Source organism: Canis lupus, chromosome 27, assembly GCF_011100685.1.
Source record: "Canis lupus familiaris isolate Mischka breed German Shepherd chromosome 27, alternate assembly UU_Cfam_GSD_1.0, whole genome shotgun sequence".
In the NCBI taxonomy this organism is placed as follows: Eukaryota; Metazoa; Chordata; class Mammalia; order Carnivora; family Canidae; genus Canis; species Canis lupus.
Genome location: NC_049248.1, coordinates 35,943,778 through 35,962,068, shown reverse-complemented (window position 1 = coordinate 35,962,068; position 18,291 = coordinate 35,943,778). Strand labels below are relative to the sequence as shown.

General features: G+C 32.5%; 1 protein-coding gene across 4 annotated transcripts in view; it reads left to right on the top strand.

The window, feature by feature from the left end:
- The window catches only part of ADAMTS20 (ADAM metallopeptidase with thrombospondin type 1 motif 20), a 162,947-nt gene that overhangs the window by 96,117 nt on the left and 48,539 nt on the right, over positions 1–18,291 (top strand). For 3 of the 4 annotated variants that reach the window (XM_038577378.1, XM_038577379.1, XM_038577377.1), the window contains one exon: positions 566–742. The exons of the other annotated variant lie outside the window; for it this stretch is intronic. In XM_038577378.1, the coding sequence (XP_038433306.1) occupies positions 566–742 (177 nt within the window). The remainder of the gene's footprint in view (positions 1–565; positions 743–18,291) is intronic. 4 annotated transcript variants of the gene reach the window in all.

Genomic DNA, 18,291 nt, shown 5'->3' with positions numbered 1-18,291 from the left:
GCCAATAAATATCAACTACATTTTAAAAATGTTCTTTTACAATTTCCAAAATGAAAATAACATTTTTACTCCTGAGTTTAGGCATGCTCTTTGTAAAAATTCAAATGATAGGGAAAATTATGAGGAGATGAGAACTTTTAATATTTGATACATTTCCTTCCAGACTTTGGTCTTGTGTGGATTCCACAAATAGATTCATATTACACAAGCTGCCACCTACTATTTTCATGTAACATATACCAAACATCTTTCCCTGTTTATAAGTTTAGATCTATTTTACTAGCTCTCATGGTTACCCAGTAATCTATTGATGGGATATCATAAGTTATGTAGTTAATATTTATTAAGTAAATCAGTTTTATTTGACTTGTCTATTTTATAGGTCCTTGATATTGAAACATCTTATGGTACTAATTCTCAAAATTTTGTCATTTTTTTTTATTATAGAACTAAAACTTTTTTTACCTAGGAAGAAAACTCTAGCATTAATACTTATGTATTAAACATTGAATAAAGCAATATAATGTCTTTAAAACCACATAGTTTTGAATTTTCTTATTTTTAGTGTACACAAACATGTGGAGGAGGAATAAAATCAAGATTCGTTATATGTCAATTTCCCAATGGCCAAATGTCACAAGAGCAAAACTGTGAAATCTTAAACAAGCCACCTAGTGTGGTACAATGTCATGTGCATGCTTGCCCTGATGATGCAACATGGCATCGGGGACCATGGAAATCGGTACGATAATAATCTTATTTTTGTCTGTTTTGTTTTGTTTTGTTTTATCATGCCCCCATTTCTTTAACTGCTTGTTTATGAATTATGGTACATGCTATATCTTCTGATTTTTTATTTTAAGCAGAATACTGGCCATCTTGGCTTGTGTTATTAAATTTGATAGTTTGGAAAAAAATCCATTCAATTTCAAGTACTGTAATATATATAATAGTTTTATATGTATTTATTTTTTATAAGTAATTTTGAACCATAGCACTATTCTAATGGAAATATTTTCCTACGGTACATCTTTGGCTTGTCTCCTAATTGTAAATATTTTCCGATATACATTTGTATATAATGTTAACATTGTGCTTGTTACAATGGCAAATTAAGCTGTGTCTTGTTTAAGTGTATAACTGTATGTGGCTTTTGTCTGTCAATGTCTAGTAACTGATCCAAAAGCAAATAACAGTCTTTAAAACTTTTTTTTTATCATTGTTAAACTTAGTATTTTGTTTGGAAATGTGAAAATATTAAAAGATAGAGAAATTTAAAGTGAATTGTTTACAGTTTATTACATACATCATGGAAAGATATTTATATAGTAATTTATCTAAATATTTCTTCACTGTGTGGAGTTACTGTGTTTTGGGAATCTTTTAATTTATTTTTTTGGAGCCATAGACAAAATTCATAAGTATTGTTCATGACTGGTTTATTGAGTATATTTCAAATATCCAGGCTTTGAAGAGTAATTAATATATAAATATGTTGAAATTAGCATTTTGATCACTTTTGATATTTTAAATCCTGAACAACCAAGTACACTTCTTCCAGATGAAAAACTGATGTGAGCCTATTTATAATTTGTAAAGTTATGCAGTTCTTTTTAAAAAAATAATTATAACTCTGGCTTTATAACCAACACTGTTGCCTGCACTCAGTTTGCTTTTCCCAAGTCAAAACTTTACATTGTGAGAAACCCAAGTTTCAAACTCATGCCATTTAATGAATAAGTCAAGTTCTAGTTCAGGCTGAAATGCATCTGGATAGTTACTGTGACTGATACAAAACAAAAGGAAAATTTAACTTTATAGGAAGATCTTAAATTGCAGCATCACTTTGTTGGAACTAACAAAAACATATTTTGCCATAGAAAACATTCACATATTTACTTAATAAAATATTGACCATCTATATCGTAGACACTGTGCTTGCTACAGCTATTTAAAAAAAAAAACTATTTCTTACTCCTATGGACTTTATAGTCTAGTTGGAGAGATTCGAAATAACGTAGGAACTCAAATATAAAAAGGTACCCTTTTCTGTTAGCTATCTTACATTGGAAATCCACTTTCTCTGTACTAGATCTGTTACGTTGTCTTTCGTTTTTTTTTGGCTTTAGTTTGCAAGCCTAGTTCCCAATAAGGCTATGGATTGCTTTCCTCAGGTTTTGTCCCAGTTAGGAAAGCAGGCTCCAGACCACTTAGAGGATTGAATTATAATGGCATTTGTTTCTAAGCACAGAAGTTTTATTTTTCTAATCATTCATCAATTTATTAATTCACAAAGCCTTAAACATTTGCTTCTACCTACTGCTTTGTGCTAGGTATTGAAATACCTAAAATTGTTTCATACGTTCTATTTAAGTGGTTAGCAGACTATGGCACATGGACTAAATCTGACCTCCTGCCTATTTTTGTAAATAAGTTTCATTGGAACATAGTCATCCTCATTTTTTTAATGTATTACTATGGCTGCTTTTGGTATACAATTATTGCAATAGAGACTGGCCCTTAAAGCCTGAAATATTTTTTATCTAGCTCTTTCAGGAAATGTTTGCTGACCCCTGTTCTATTTAATAAACATGATCCTTTTTAAATTTAGCATAAAATGTAATTCTAATATTCTATAACTTTAAGTACAGTTATTCCTTTGGGGTCAGTTTTAGATGTTTTTAATATTTTAAAACATCTTACAAGGTTTATCAACCTTCTCTACATATTTCTATGGCATTTAGACAAGTTTTTCCCTATTTTGAGATATAATTGTTATATAACATTGTGATATATATATACACACAGTGTCACACAATGTTTATATATTGTATTGGAAGGTGTCTAGTACTATGTTCCAATATACTGTGTCATGGTATTTGTATTAAATTATATTGTAAGTGAAAAAGCCTGCATGTTCAGTAAAGCTCTGTGCATAGATAACTTTTTCATTCTCACAAAAACTAATAACCAAGAAAATAAACCACAGTTATCAAATAGTAACTTAGAAGTACGTAATTCATTGTTTACTACAAGCCTGTTCCAAAAGGAGCTCATTGGATAATTCAGTCTTTGCACTAGTGAAGAACTGTAATGCCTTTTTTTTTTTTCATAAATTGAAGGTGAAATTTTAAAAATCACAGTGTTTATATGAGAGTTTTTACAAACTTATTTATTCACTTTTTATAGGTATAAAGTACATATATATTAAAGTGCCTGGATTTCTTTTATTATATGAAGAATTTTATTCCTTAAATTAGCCTTTTATATTAAAAGGGTTTAAGGGATCTGAAGTTTTTATTGTTAAAACTAGATATAACCTTTTACCTCTTTGTTTTGCTACATACTACCCAAACTTCAGAATACCTCTTATTAACAGATGAATAATCATTCAGGGGTAACTTTAATTTCAGCAGATCCTATTCACTAGGTTAGAAAACTACAAATGGGTGTATATGTATTATGCATATATGAACAATATGAAATCTCAAACATTTCATTTTAAGCAGAATTATAAAGTGTTAAATCATTAAAATATAACTGGGAAGAAAGTTGTAAATCTACATTTAAATGTTCTCCATCTTGTGGAAAATCTTGTAATAATTTATAAGCATGATTAAGGAAATAAACCTTAACCTATGTCTTAATTTAATGACTGTATTTTTGTGATTAGTCAATGTGAAATGATTGTATTTAACCCTTGTTTATTAATGACTTGTGTTGTGGCTTTGTGCTTTGCATAATTCATATGTATGTTGTATTTTTACTGCTTAGATCAATACCTAAAATGTTTTAAGTCCCTGAACAGATCCTGTATTGTAATGAATGCCTCCTTTTCTCTTGGTGCTGTTTTTCTTAAATTAACAAACATTAATTTCTTATTAAACATTTAATTGCTGAATAGTGTATGTTTTCATAATTTAAATATTTAAGCTGTTATATTTTAAATCCATTAGAAACTAACATTGGTGTTTAAAAACATAAGATCTATTGTTTAGCTATCTTAAATACTAGAAATTTTTATATTTTTATAAACAATAAAAATTTATGATATAAACTTATTTATTTAATAAGTTAAAAATACATGTGCTCATGACTAAGACAGTCTTTAAAAGGTGAGTAAAAGTTTTTTCTCTTCTCTTTTGTATATACTAAGGGACATCGCACTGTAATCAAACTATTCTAGCAAATGCTCTTTAAGTAAATTTATAATAATTTATCTATTTTCCCATTAAGTCTCATTTAGCTGATTCATTTTCCTAGAATGCTTTTATTCTCTACCTAGAATGAAATCATGCTTGGTAAGAAAATGTATATTCCATTGTGTTCTGGGATTAATGATGATCCAAGAGAACTAAAGAGCATATAGTCTTTCCATTAAGGATTAGTTTATTTTTTCCCTCCAAAAATAAGAAAATTCATTTTAAAAAATGAAAGCTTTGATAGTTGAATTTTCTAGATTCTAGTGCTTTCTCCTAAAATGTTTCTTTTTAAAATATATATACATAGGCAATACTAAATTGCTAATGTGATACGATGGAATGCAACAAACAGAAGCACTTTTAGCAATGAGCATGTGGTAGCAGCATATACCCAGTAAATGTGCAGTTTGCCAAATTCATAGTTTTCTGTGAAAACAAACAAAAAACCAAAGGGTCTGACTGCAGATGTTAGGGGGCTCCTTCCACTGTATCTCTCACTCAGGATGAAATGTTCTCCGGAAGAAACTTGTAACTGCCTCTGTTGCTCATAAGGCCAGTAGCAGCCAGGGGAAAGGTAATGTGTAGGGAAATGGTTTCAAGAAACTATCAATTCTTTGTAACATGTAGAACTCAGTAAAACTGTTTATAGTAATAAGTTGTTTTTTTAAATTTGGAAAAGTTATATATAACCACAGGAAAAAGCTGGAAATCTATTTTACTCCAAATGTATCATAGTTTCTCATGTACCTTATTAGTATTGAACTAATGTCTCCATTAATTTGTTACTATATCTTTGTACAGTACATTCATTGACTCTCCCAAAGATGAGTGTCCCCTACATGTTAGGCATTGTGCACTGGATAAATCAGGCACGATCCCTGTGTACAAGAAGTTTGCAGCTAAGTGATGAATGTACGAAATAGATGGTCAGAATGCAGAATAGGATTCCTCCCTGATTTCAGTAACTTACGTGATTTGTAATATTGAGGACTCCTAATACTGGGACCTTAATAGGTTGTAATCATCCAGGAATTAATAATGAGGATGGTCCTTGACAACACAATAATCCTGCCTGTAGATTTTTTTAGAAAGCCTGAACTAACAGGAAATCTTCCATTATAACCTGGAAAGAGATGAGTGGTGTCCTAAGTCTCTCTGCTAGAATAGATTTTGTATAATTGCAGCATCTTCGTCATTTAAATAGATTTCATGCCTTACCAAAAAGAAAATGGACCAAGCAAGGTATATGATGGTATGAAAATAATTTTGGAGATACAAATGGGCCTTGCAGGTTTGATACGTAAAACCTAGGAAAAATTTAAGTAAATATACTGATCATAAAAGAGACTTGTGACTGTGTTATATTGAATGAAATTAGAATGTTAAATCTAGAAAAAAATCTCAACATGAAATGGTGATATGCCTTGTTTTTCTTTAACACATCTATATTAAAATGGACGTATTTCTGTGGTAATGCTTTTTTCCCAGATATAATGCTTGAGAATGTTTAAGAATATCTGGATATAGATTTTTAGATATTTTATCACCACATATTCTCTGTACTTGATCCTATTTATGTAGATATATAGGCAGTTATATTCATTTAAATACTCAAATTTTCCTGTCACCTTTCAGTGGTTTGAGAAAACCATCTTAGTTCCCATATAAATACAGGAACAATATTTGGCATTAATATTATAAAGCATCTCTTTGACATTTTCTAGATAGATAGTTTCTGGGTTTTTGATCATAGATAACATTTCTCAGTAACATCTTTTGAGCATGTCCCCTTTTTAAATTTAGACATTATAAGCTAATATATAAATGATTTATGAAACATATGAAATAGAATAAGTAATTTTTAATGAATAGTTTACTGAACTGTGATGGTAATCTCATTTTTAAAAAGTGTAGGATGATGGGGATTGAGGAGTGCATGTGTGGCGATGAGAACTTGGTGAGGTGTGGGAGTGTTGAATCATTATATCGTATACATGAAACTAACAACACTGTTAACCAGACCAAAATTAAAAAATTTTAAAGTAAGATGGTGTTTCATTAGTTTTGAAAATTTTGGTTCAACACTGTCATGGCAGTTCTAAAAATCTGGTTTATCTCCATTATGTCACTTCAGTAGCTTCCATAGCTGAAAAAATTGACTCACAAAAATATATATCTTCATATAGAAAAGTTTATCACTGGGTGTTTCTGTTGTGTGTTAGTAACTGATTTTAAGTTCAATTACCAATTAAGCAAAATTATTGAAATTTGTATGACAAATTTCCATTTTCCATGATGTCATTCAGTTCTTAAAAAATTACTAGAATGAATTATATATTTTCAGGTTTGTAATTTTTTTATTGCAGTATAGTTGACACACAGTATTACCTTAATTTCAGATGTACAACATAGTGACTCTACAGCTTTATGCACTAGGCTCACCAAAAGTGTAGCTACCATCTGTCAGCATACAGTGCTATTACAGTACTATTGACTGTGTTCCTTATTCTGTGCTTATTATCCCCATGACTTATTCATTCCATACCTAGAAGCCTATACCCACTTTCTTTTTATTTATTTATTTATTTTTAAATTTTTTATTTTTTTTTTAATTTTTTATTTATTTATTTTTTTATACCCACTTTCATTAACCCATTTTGCCCTTCCTCCCTCAGGGAACCCTCAGTGTGTCCTCTGTATTTTTGGGTCTGTTTCTGCTTGTTTTGCTTTTAGGATTCCACAAATATGAAGTCATATTTGTCTTTGACTTATTTCACTTAGCGTGATACCCTCTGAGTCCTTCTGTGTTGTGAAAAATGGCAAGATCTCCTTGTTATGGCTGAGTACTATTCCATTGTGTGTGTGTGTGTGTGTGTATCACTTCTTTTTTCATTCATCTATCAATGGACACTTATGTTGCTTCTATATATTGGTTATTGTGAATAATGCTGCAACAAAGATAGGGGTGCATATAGCCTTTCACATTAGTGTTTTCATTTGGGGGGATATATCAGTAGTGGAATAACCAAATCATATGGTAGTTCTCGTTTTAATTTTTTGAGGACCCTCCATATTGTTCCCCACAGTGGCTGCTTCAGTTTACATTCCCACCAGCAGTGCAAGCAGTGCATGAGAGTTGCTTTTTCTCCATATCCCTGCCAACACTTATTTCTTCTCTTTTTGATACTAGTCATTTTGATAAGTATGAGGTGATATGGTGGTTTTTAATGATAGTAAACATCTTTTCATGTGCCTGTTGGTCACCTATGTGTGTCATCTTTGGAAAAATGTCTATTCAGGTCCTCTGCTCATTTTTAATCAGATTATTTGGTTTTTTGATGTTGTGTAACTTTATATTTTAACAAATAGCGTTAAAACTCAAAGAGATTTTGAAAGATTTGGAAGCCATTTAAACAAAATTTTGCTTCAAAGCTTTAAAAATACACACTTGAAAGTTTGATAGTTTTGATAAACACATATTTATGGTAACAATCGCATAATACTAGAAATACTTCCAAATGTTTGGAATGGATGTTCTCATCCACTCTTAAATGTCCCCTTAAACAAGAACTTTATGGGTCTTTTTTTTTTTTTTTTTTTAAGTATTAGGTGTTACACTCATTATAGAAAAAATCAAATTTGAACAAGCCTCTTTTTTTGTAATGGAAAAATTAGCAATTTATCTTTATGAGCCCATTTGATAATTTGAACACAACCAGCAAAACAGCCTAAAGCTAAAGTTTGTCCTGTCACTCCCTAGAGTACTGAGTTTGTAGATATTATCCATTTATCTTCCTAAGGGGGCATGCATGAATTGCAGTTGGTACACGAAGTGGAAGGGCAGAGTAATGATCTCTCTCAGGATACCTGGAGTATGTTATGTGTCAGGTTAGCATATAAACCCATACGGTAAAGTTTATTTTAGGTAAATGCAAACAAATTCTTGTAAGAAATTTTGTTGGTACTCCATTGAATCACCTTGCCATCTCTGAGAGAGACTTTTGAAAGGCTGTGACTTAGATCCTTACAGATTTCTATGAGGCATAAAAGTTTAGTAACCTCTCTAAAACCTTAAACTACAGTTGAGATTGGAATTACCTAACTTATTCTCCTAGGTACCATCTGCTTCCTAGTTGTCGAGAAAATAGAGAAAAGATTGTTCTTAAACTGCTGCACCAATTTACTCAATCCTAAATCTAGTAGGATATGTTTAGGAAGGTACTTTATCACATCATAGTATAATATGACCTCTGTATTCAGTCCTCCTATATTATGATATACATATATTTGTAAGAATTAAATGAAATATTGCAGTTTTTGGTAAATCACATAAACTCTTCTTTACCAGTTAACTGACTTCTAAAATGAACCTCTAAGACCATTCTGAACTATTTTTTATTTTCCCGGACTTTTGATATTTTGCAGTTGTGACCGGGGGAAACAGACTTTGGAAGTAACTATGAAGGAAGGCAACAGTGGCCAGTGAACTGCCAAAAAAAAAAAAAAAAGAAAAAAGAAAATCAATACATTTGAGATCATTAAAAGCCTGCCTATATCAGGCACTGGGCTAGGAACTGTAGAAAGCTAAAGATAAGAATGACATGTTCTCCTCAAAGGACTCACAGTTAAGGGGCAATTAAATATACACACAAGTAACAAGGCAGAAACATGTCATAGAAAGTCAGAGAAGGTATGCCTTCAGTTGCATGAACTTGAAAGGACTTGTGGAGAAGGCCTTGGCCTTGGTGGATAGAACTTACTGGGGTGGAAGGCCATTCCCTAGCAAAATCAGAGGCCAGAAAAAGTGGTTCATCTTGACTAATACAGATTGATTTGTGAAGGATACAGAGTGAGCATAGAAATATGAGTTGGGCAAAGAAAAATACCATATGATTTCACTCGTGTGGAATTTAAGAAAGAAATGAACATGGTGGGGTGAGGAAGAAAGGAAAACGAAGAAACAAACTCTTAACTATAGAGAACAAACTGATGGTTTCCCAGAGGAGAGAGGGGTGGGAGATGGGTTAAATAGGTGATAAGGATTAAGGAAGTGTCTTGTGTTGGGGGAGGGAGGTGTTGAATCACTAAATTCTACACCTGAAATTAACATTACAGTATATGTTTACTGAAATTTAAATAACTTGAAGAAAAAATTATGACAGGGTTATATCAAGGAGGATTAATAAAGATCATGCTTAGATTTTTAAAAATTTAAAAATTCTGAATATTAACCATCAAACTTTTTGGAGTGGGTATGAAAGCTATGTTTTTAGGAAAATTATTAAGCAATTCTCATAAGCATGTTGAAAATGACAGACTACAAATGGAGAGTCCAAGAGAGGGGGCTTTTCTCAAGGGTGATGATTTAGGGACCATTCAGTTATTCACACTTCTTGTTTTAACACTTAAATTGTGGAGTAGAAGCAGCCAGGAGAGATAGTGATGGGACCATTTTTGGTCAAAAGGTGAGATGGCATTTGGAGATGGAAGGAAAATATATACAAGAGACCATCCTGTCAAGAGTTGTGAAAAGTCATGATGGAGGCTTTCAAGATTAAGTTCGAGCAATGAATCAAGTGAATCTGGAGTATTAGGATTGCAAACTGCAGATTGATGATGCATAAACTGGTTTTCTGTTAGTCTCACATAAGGGAGTATAATCTTGATTTCACCAAGAGAAATGTAAACTTTCATTTAAAAACAGTGACTACCTAAATGGAACAGCAGGTAGGGTGGTTGGCATTCAAGCCTGTTCCACAGAGGCTCAATGTATTTTGCTAATTAATACTTAGCTAATAATTCTCTTACTTCAAGGAGCTAAAAACCCAAATAGTATATAAGGCTGATAACACCCTGAACAGTCTGAAACAAGATTTGCTGAAGCAAGTTATGATCTAGTGTAAGAGAAATCAATTTGGACTGGAGTTTCTATAAGTAAACTTTTATGGAAATATATCCAGCGAAATATCAAAAGTACAGTTCAGTGAATTTTCCAAAGTGAACACATCTGTGTAATCAGCACTGAAACCAAGGCTATCAACACCCTAGAAATTCCCCCATGTACCCCATTGTAGTCACTATCCCTCCACAAGGGTAAACACGATTCAGACATCAAATATCATAGAGAAGTTTGCCTGCCTTTGAACTTATATAAATAGAATTTAGATAATTTGAGATTCACAATATTACATCTATGAGATTCATGTTGTAGTTTGTCATTGAAATCTAGTAGAAATATATCCTTGTGTGACTTACAAATAAATATGATTTATATGATTATTCTCCAGTTGGCAAGCATTTGGGATTATTTTAAATTCGAGATTTAGGAATAATGCTGTTAATGTTTCTCACATGTATTTTTTGGTGAGCATAGGTTTGCAGATCTTTTGGATATGTAGATAGGAGTTGAATCTTAGTGTATGCACAGGTTTGGGCTTAGTCAATATTAGTTTTCTGAGAATGGTTGAGAATTCCAATTGTCTCATATCCTTCTCAACACTTGATATTATCAGACTTTTAAATTTTATAATCTTCATGAATTTCTATTAAACTTGTTCAATAGATATTTACATAGCAGTTACTGTGTGTGAGTGATATTTACAAATCACTTGGTATGGGGGAGAACAATAGGGTTGAGATAATAGGTTACATATTAAAAAATATATTGCAGCTAGTAGAACTAAATACATTTTTGGTGTTTACAGCAGCTTTGTTTACAGTTGTCAAAAATTGGAAGCATCAAAAATGACCTTTAGTGGAATGGATAAATTGTGGTACACCCAGGCAATGGAATATTATTCACTAAAAGAAGTGAGTTATCAGACCATAGAAGATATGGGAGGAAATTTGCATGCTTATTACATATGAGGCAATAGCCCCAAGAGCCAATAACTTTCCCTTGAGTCCATCAAGTCTTTTTGTACTTCCACTCTAGTAGCTGGATATGCCTAGCATCCTGCCAGGTCTGACATAATAATACCAGGCATGTTTATTTTTTCTGATCCTTTTTGGACTTCTCCTCCTTCATCCCCTCCCACGATTGTGTAAGGACTAATTCATATAATACAACTCATGTTCCATAATATTCATAGTGGTTTTCCTTTCAAGTTTAAAACCTTAAAGATACAACAATTTTAGAACTAGGTATAAAAGTAAGGATATAATTAACAAAAATTAGGGGTTGCAGTAGGCCCTGAAAAAGGAGGGAAGGGTGCTATTGTGAGAAGGATATGGAAGGCTTTGGACATAATATTCTGTGCCTTGAGTTGGAAGGTGGATAGTTTCTTTCATTTTTCAATGGTTTTAAGGCATTCACTTTATATACCTTATAAGTTGCTGTTCAGTATGCTGACAAATGGACTGCTATTGCTTACTATCTGGAAAAGATTTTAATGACAGAGTACGAAAGAACCAAGTATAAGAAAAAGCAATGAAAAAAACTAATACCGAAGCAAGTTGAAATTATTTTATGATAAATATTGATATTAATTGGTTATTAATATGAAGATTTGAAGTATAAATGCATTATATTAATAATTAGTAATTATGTAAACTAAACATGAAACAAGCCTTATGAGAATTATAAATTAAAAATATTTTATCAGATAAAAATCTTTGAGTCACATGTAAGAATTTTACAGAAGGCTGAAAAGTTGGCCACATACAAATGCCTTTTGTTTTTAAAGCTATAAATATTTTTATATTTTCCTTCCCAAATTTTTATTTAAATTCCAGTTAACGTACAAGGTAATAAGTTTCAGGTGTAAAATTTAGTGATTCATCATTTATAACATCCAGCGCTCAACACAAAAAGTAGAGGTAATTGTCATAATTTATTTTTGAGACAAATATTCATTTTAATTTTTTTAATTTTTGAATTTAATTTTATAAATTTTATTTTATTTTTATTTAATAATTTTATTTTTTATAAATAATAATTACTATACACTTATTCCAAAATATAAATAATTGAAAATATTGTATCAGGCAGTTAGATTTCTGTGGAATATAACTTTGGTGCAGTCATTAAAATTAGAAGAAGGTTTGTCCACAGAATCATTTCTATTATAGCTTGTAATTTTTTTCTGGGTATAAACATATTTATGGAAGTTTTTTTCTATTAGAGTAGATTTTATCTATCATAAACCCAAATACAATATTTGATAGGTAGAACCAGAAAGCATTTTTCTATGATTAATAATTAAACATTCTGTTTGGGATACCTTTAAATATAGCGCAAGAATTAAAACACAGAGGTGCCTGGGTGGCTCAGTCAGTTAAGTGTCTGCCTTCAGCTCAGGTCATGATCTCAGGGTCCTGGGATGGGACACTCCATTGGGCTCCTTGCTCAGCAGGGAGCCTGCTTCTCCCTGTCCCTCTGCCAGCTACATCCCTGCTTGTGCTCTCTCTGTGTTAAAAAAAATAAAATCTTTAAAAAAAATTAAAATGCAAATTATGCTCTGTTAAGTGGTAACGTATTTTTAGTAGAATGGAAGAGTAAAAGTCTATTTATACTACCACATTAATAAAAAATGACTACCTATCCTGCAACCAGAGAGAGTCCTCATTCTTCCATCTGAGAGAAAGTTCTGTGGTGTTGATTCCTAGGCTTTGGGAGGATTTTCACATCTAGTAGTATTGGAAGATAATCAGGCATGGCTGCTTCCTCACTTCTGAGCATTTCTTCAGGGTAGGAGAACAGGCTCAAAGTAGCTCATATGGGCTCCTGTCTCCATGCCAGCATTTCTTTGCTGAAATTGGCAGGATCTCAGTTTTAGAGGAAACCAGGAGGAGGCCCTTATCTCTGTTGATCCATAGGGCACCCCATAGTATCAGAACAACAACAAAAATTTTGAAGAAGGAGCTCTATTACATGAAGCTTTCCTTTCTGTGTTATTCTTGTAGAATAAAATTCAACTCTATCTCCACATAAAATAGATTGCATATTTAAAAGATCTTTGTATATATTTCCTTATGTTTGTTTCCACATGGCATTTATTCAGTAAAATTCTTAAGTTTAGAATTCTCATAATTCTTCAACATCTTTAATGTGTGGGTATATTTTGGTAGAAAGTCTAGCTGTTCTGCTGACACATGATTTATATGTGAAAATCACCTAATATCCAATTTTGTTGTATTAAGGTATTCATGGAGTAGATCATTTAAGATTATGGTTTATATTGAGAGCTTTGGAGATTTTTGCATTTTATGAAATTAAATATTGTCTTCAAATTTGTCACTTAGACTATGAGAATATTTTTTAAGTAGTTTTATTTTTTTAAGATTTTATTTATTTATTCATGAGAGACACACAGAGAGAGAGAGAGGCAGAGACACAGGCAGAGGGAGAAGCAGGCTTCATGCAGGGAGCCCGATGTGGGACTCACTCCTGGGACTCCGGGATCACACCCTGAGCCAAAGGCAGACGCTAAACCTCTGAGCCACCCAGGGATTCCCCCCCCCCCCCCGCTTTTATAAATCAACCCATTAAATACACATCTAAAGAGTTAAATTGTGATTCTTAAAATACTTGAAAAATACTGGGTTGTTTTTTTTTTTTTTTTTGGTATCACATTTTAAAATTGGGAGAGAATTCATTATTCTTCTCCTACACAAAGCCTAAATTCAATCTTCTAAACTGAAGTATATGCAGTTTCTATGTCTAGCGAATCTTTCTAAAGTTGGAGGCCATACCACAACAGAGTATAGCTTACTTATTTTCAGGGAAATATATGATTCTTCATTTTGAGCTGAAAATTATATGTATGAAATATTTAACTGTTATGCTCATTCTGCACACTGAAGAATGTGTTAAGTTCCTCCTCCACAGGAAAAATATCTGAAGACAGCTGTTCTTCTGTATATGGTTAAATATATCTATTTTAACTCTTTACCCCAATCTCCTTTATTACTCTCAAAATATGACATTTAGAATTTCATTTATTAGCAAAATGGTCAAACTAAAAAGAATAGTTGTGAAGAATATTGCCTCCTTGCTGTGAAGGCAGCATCCAGTATATTCAATATTGTGTCAAATTTGTTTTTAATAGTCACCCAATTTTCTTATATTGCTCTTACATCAATATAAACCTGTATGTATAGCCTATGATACTGTCATTAGTCATTTTATTAATCTTAGCAGTAGATAATATTTTTAAGTCAAGGTGTAGAAGTTTTATTCTATTTATTTTTATTCTGGTCTCAATTCATTTGCTTTTTAATTCTCATATTTGACTTTTTTTCTTAGTTTCAACTTTTTTTGAAATCTCATATCTGACTTTTAAATAAAAAATAAATTTAAAAAGTTCTCTCAACTTCATGTCAGAGGTAAATCAGGAAGCATGCTTATCTTCATAAAGTAGCTAATAGCATCCTCCCTGACAGGTTTAGAGCTCTAGAACATACCTCTAGAGACAACTCTCCAGTTTGACCTTAATCTTCATTAATGAACCAAATATGATTGATTATAGTTTTGAATAATCTTACTTATATGACACAGGTACATAGTTAAGAAATGGTGCTAAAATGTTGATAAAGCTATCTCCTGTTGCAGTCTTTCCTAACCCAGAAATAATCTGTAATTCCTTCTGTTTTCTGATATTTGCCTCCATATTTCTAATTAATTGCCTTTTCTGCTATTTCTTGATATGCATCAAAAAACATAAATTAATAGAGGTTGAGATTTTAACTCAGGCCATTAATCCTATCTTCCAAATAAATTTCAGTTAATAGTTCTCTTTATGCCATTGTCTACACTGTGGTGCACTTATACAACTCTAATTTTCCTGGAGTTAGTACTAGCTTTGTTTAAAAATTTCTTTAGTTCTGGGGGTCCCTGGGTGGCTCAGCAGTTTAGCGCCTGCCTTTGGTCCAGGTGCGATCCTAGAGTCCTGGGATCGAGTCCCACGTCGGGCTCCTGGCATGGAGCCTGCTTCTCCCTCCTCCTGTGTCATACTTTACTCAGTGCTCATAACAATAAGTGTATTCTTAACCTTCTTATCTATTTCATTCATCCTCCTACCCACTGCCCCTCTAGCAATGACCAATTCTCTGTATTTGAGTGGAGTTTTTTGGTCTGCGTTTTTTTGGTCAGAAATTCCATATATGAGTGAAATCATATGGTATTTGTCTTTCTGTGTCTGACTTATTGCACTTAGCATTACACCCTCTAAGTTCATCCATGTTGCTGCAAATGCAAGATCTCATTCATTTTTATAGCTGAGTAACATTCCATTCTATGTGTACACAACATCCTTATCCATTCATTGATGGACGGACACTTGGGTTGCTTCCATATTTTGGCTATTGTAAATAATGCTGCAATAAACAGGGGTGCATAGATTGTTTCAAATTAATGTACTGTGCTTCTCTGCAACCTATTTATTTTGCAATTGGAAGTTTTTACCTTTTCATTCCCTTTGTCTCTTTCACCCATCGCCTCCTACCCGCTTTCCCTCTGGCAACCACTATTTTGTTCTGTATAGTAAAAAGTCTGGTGTGGGGTTTTTTTTTTTATCATCTTATCTTTTTTCTTTGTTTTGTTTTCTTGAATTCCACATACGAGTGAAAAAAAAATTTCCCTTAGAATTTTTAAGATACTATCTTCCAGCAATCTGTCCTATTTATTGAGAAGCCTGATGTTTCTGAATTCTAATCTGTCCCATGTGCTCTTCTTTCTAAGCTGCTGAAGCCTTTGGTATCTTTAACCCTGTCATTCTAATAATTTATGATGTGTTTTTAAAATTCAGTTTACTATTCATTTTATAGTCCCTTTCATTAAGGAGACTTTTGTCTAAAGGCACCTGGATGGCTCAGTCTGTTAAGTGGCTGCACTTGGCTTAGATTGTGATCCTGAGATCAAGTCCCGCAGCAGGCTTTCTGCTCCCCAGGAGTCTGCTTCTCCCTCTCCTCACTTGTGTTCTCTCTCGCTATCTCTGTCTCTCTCTCTCTCAAATAAATAAATAAATAAATAAATAAATAAATAAAATCTTTTTAAAATTTGTTTTTTTAAATATAACTTCTATGCACTGGTTTTCTTTACTGAACTATAGTTTGATACTGGGATTCTTGGATTGATCCTCTAATTCCTTTATATTCTCCTATCTTTGTCCTTTGGTTTTACTCAGTGGGAAACTCAATATCTAAACCATCTCTTGAATTATTTTAGTTATGTTTTTAATTACTAGAAGTTTTTTCCTGCATTCTGATTGTTTTGAGGTCGTAGTAACCTCTTCTTATTTCATCTATACAACAGCTACTCTTTTTCATTAGAGGTTTTTGAAGGAGTGATTCTTGATTATCTCTTTAAGGAGTGATTCTTGATTATCTCTTTAATCTTCATACCCTTTCTTTAAGGTGATGGTGGGAATGGTTTTCTGCTTTTCCTATTGAAGATTTTCTTCAAAAGTTGATGATTTCCTGCAGCTTATTATTATTTAAAAATAAGGCACTAGAGAATTGATTGGAAACTCTGCATTGGGGTTTAGTTTAGTAACTGATTTTCCATGTAAGTCAATATTTGAAGATCTATTCTATTTGGAGACCCAGTTTCTTGGAGAAGGATCCTCTGATGCCCTGTCTGCAAGCAAGAATGCTATGAACAGAAAGACTAAGTAAGAGTCAAGAGTTCTATGTGTGGAAATCCATTGTTTTTCCTTCAGCGTCCCCAATTCAGCAGCTCCTTTGCTCCCAAAACACACACATTTAATTTCTGCAGAGAAATAGCCTTTGAACTGGCTAATGAAGAGTGGGAGAGTAAGAGCACCCCTCCTTGCATCTGGTGCTGAGCCTCTTGGCTCTTCAGGTACAAGTTTGTCTTCCTTTGTGTTGGTCTTCTTCATAAGAAATTATTGGAATCTATTTGATTCACTCTGACTTTGTTTGATGAAGAAACTTGGGGGAAGGGAAATGAATACATATGGTCACACCACCATTTTTAACTGAAACTGGTTAATTTTTTTAACCAGATGTCTATTTGCCTTTGCTTCCAGTTTCTTTTCTTTATGCCCACTGTGACAATAACTTAAGGTATATCTGATGTGTTTTTCAGTGTCTAGGTAAGCACGGTTTTTTGTTTTTTGTTTTTTGTTTTTTTTTTTTTTCAGGAAGAACAGGATAGACTCTTATTGGAATTCCATTGGGGTGATTATCCTTCAATCTCATCATTAAATGAATTCTGAATGTGTTGAACAATCCCCATATTCTATTCAAGTGTTTCATAGAGAAATCCATATCATTGATTGTATTTTCACCATTTTATATTTCCTCAGGATTAGGAAAGGAAGAAAGAGAAAGGGGGATGGAAGATTAATAAGCATTTAGAGAATTAGTCAAGCACTGTTTTAGGTTATTCATATGTTATCCTTTAATCTCACAACTACCCTGAGGTAGGTATTATTATTGCCACCTTCTGCCAAGAAAACTGAAGCTCAGCAGGGTTAAGCATCTAGCCCAAGGTTGCTCAGCCACTGACCATGGAGGTTGAAATATCCGTGTCCGATTTTAAATCCCAAGCCCTTTTATCTTGTCCTCTATTTCCAATAGTAAAAGACATGAAACCCCGCCTGAAATTCTAACAGAAAGAATTCTTTTTTAATATAATTAAATATGAAATTAGCTTAAGGTCATTGAAATTAATCCCTACAATATTTGCTTCATAACTTGTATTATGTATGATAAATAGACATAAATGTATTCAATGGAAATTTTTTTTATTTCAACTCTGACTTTGTCTTATCAAAGCATTCATAGATCTCATTTTTTATTTCTCATCTGAGACTTCTCTGTGCATATTCCTTTTCAGACCTTTATAACCCTACTTGAAAGCAAACTTCTTGGCTTTATTTCTGTTAACTCCCACAGCTAGTACAAAAACATTTGTAGAAACTTGAAATGGTAAATCCTGTTATTCTGCTGGCACTTGATTTTAAGAATTTTGTAAATGTTACCGTAGTAATGCCTTAAAATTCAATATTTTTTTAAAAGGTATGCTTTAGTTATTTTCTGATCTTTTTACCTTTTTATGCTCTGCCCACTCTGAATAGTTTTCTACTTTGTTCCATCCAGGAGGCAGATGCTCATGATTCTGGAT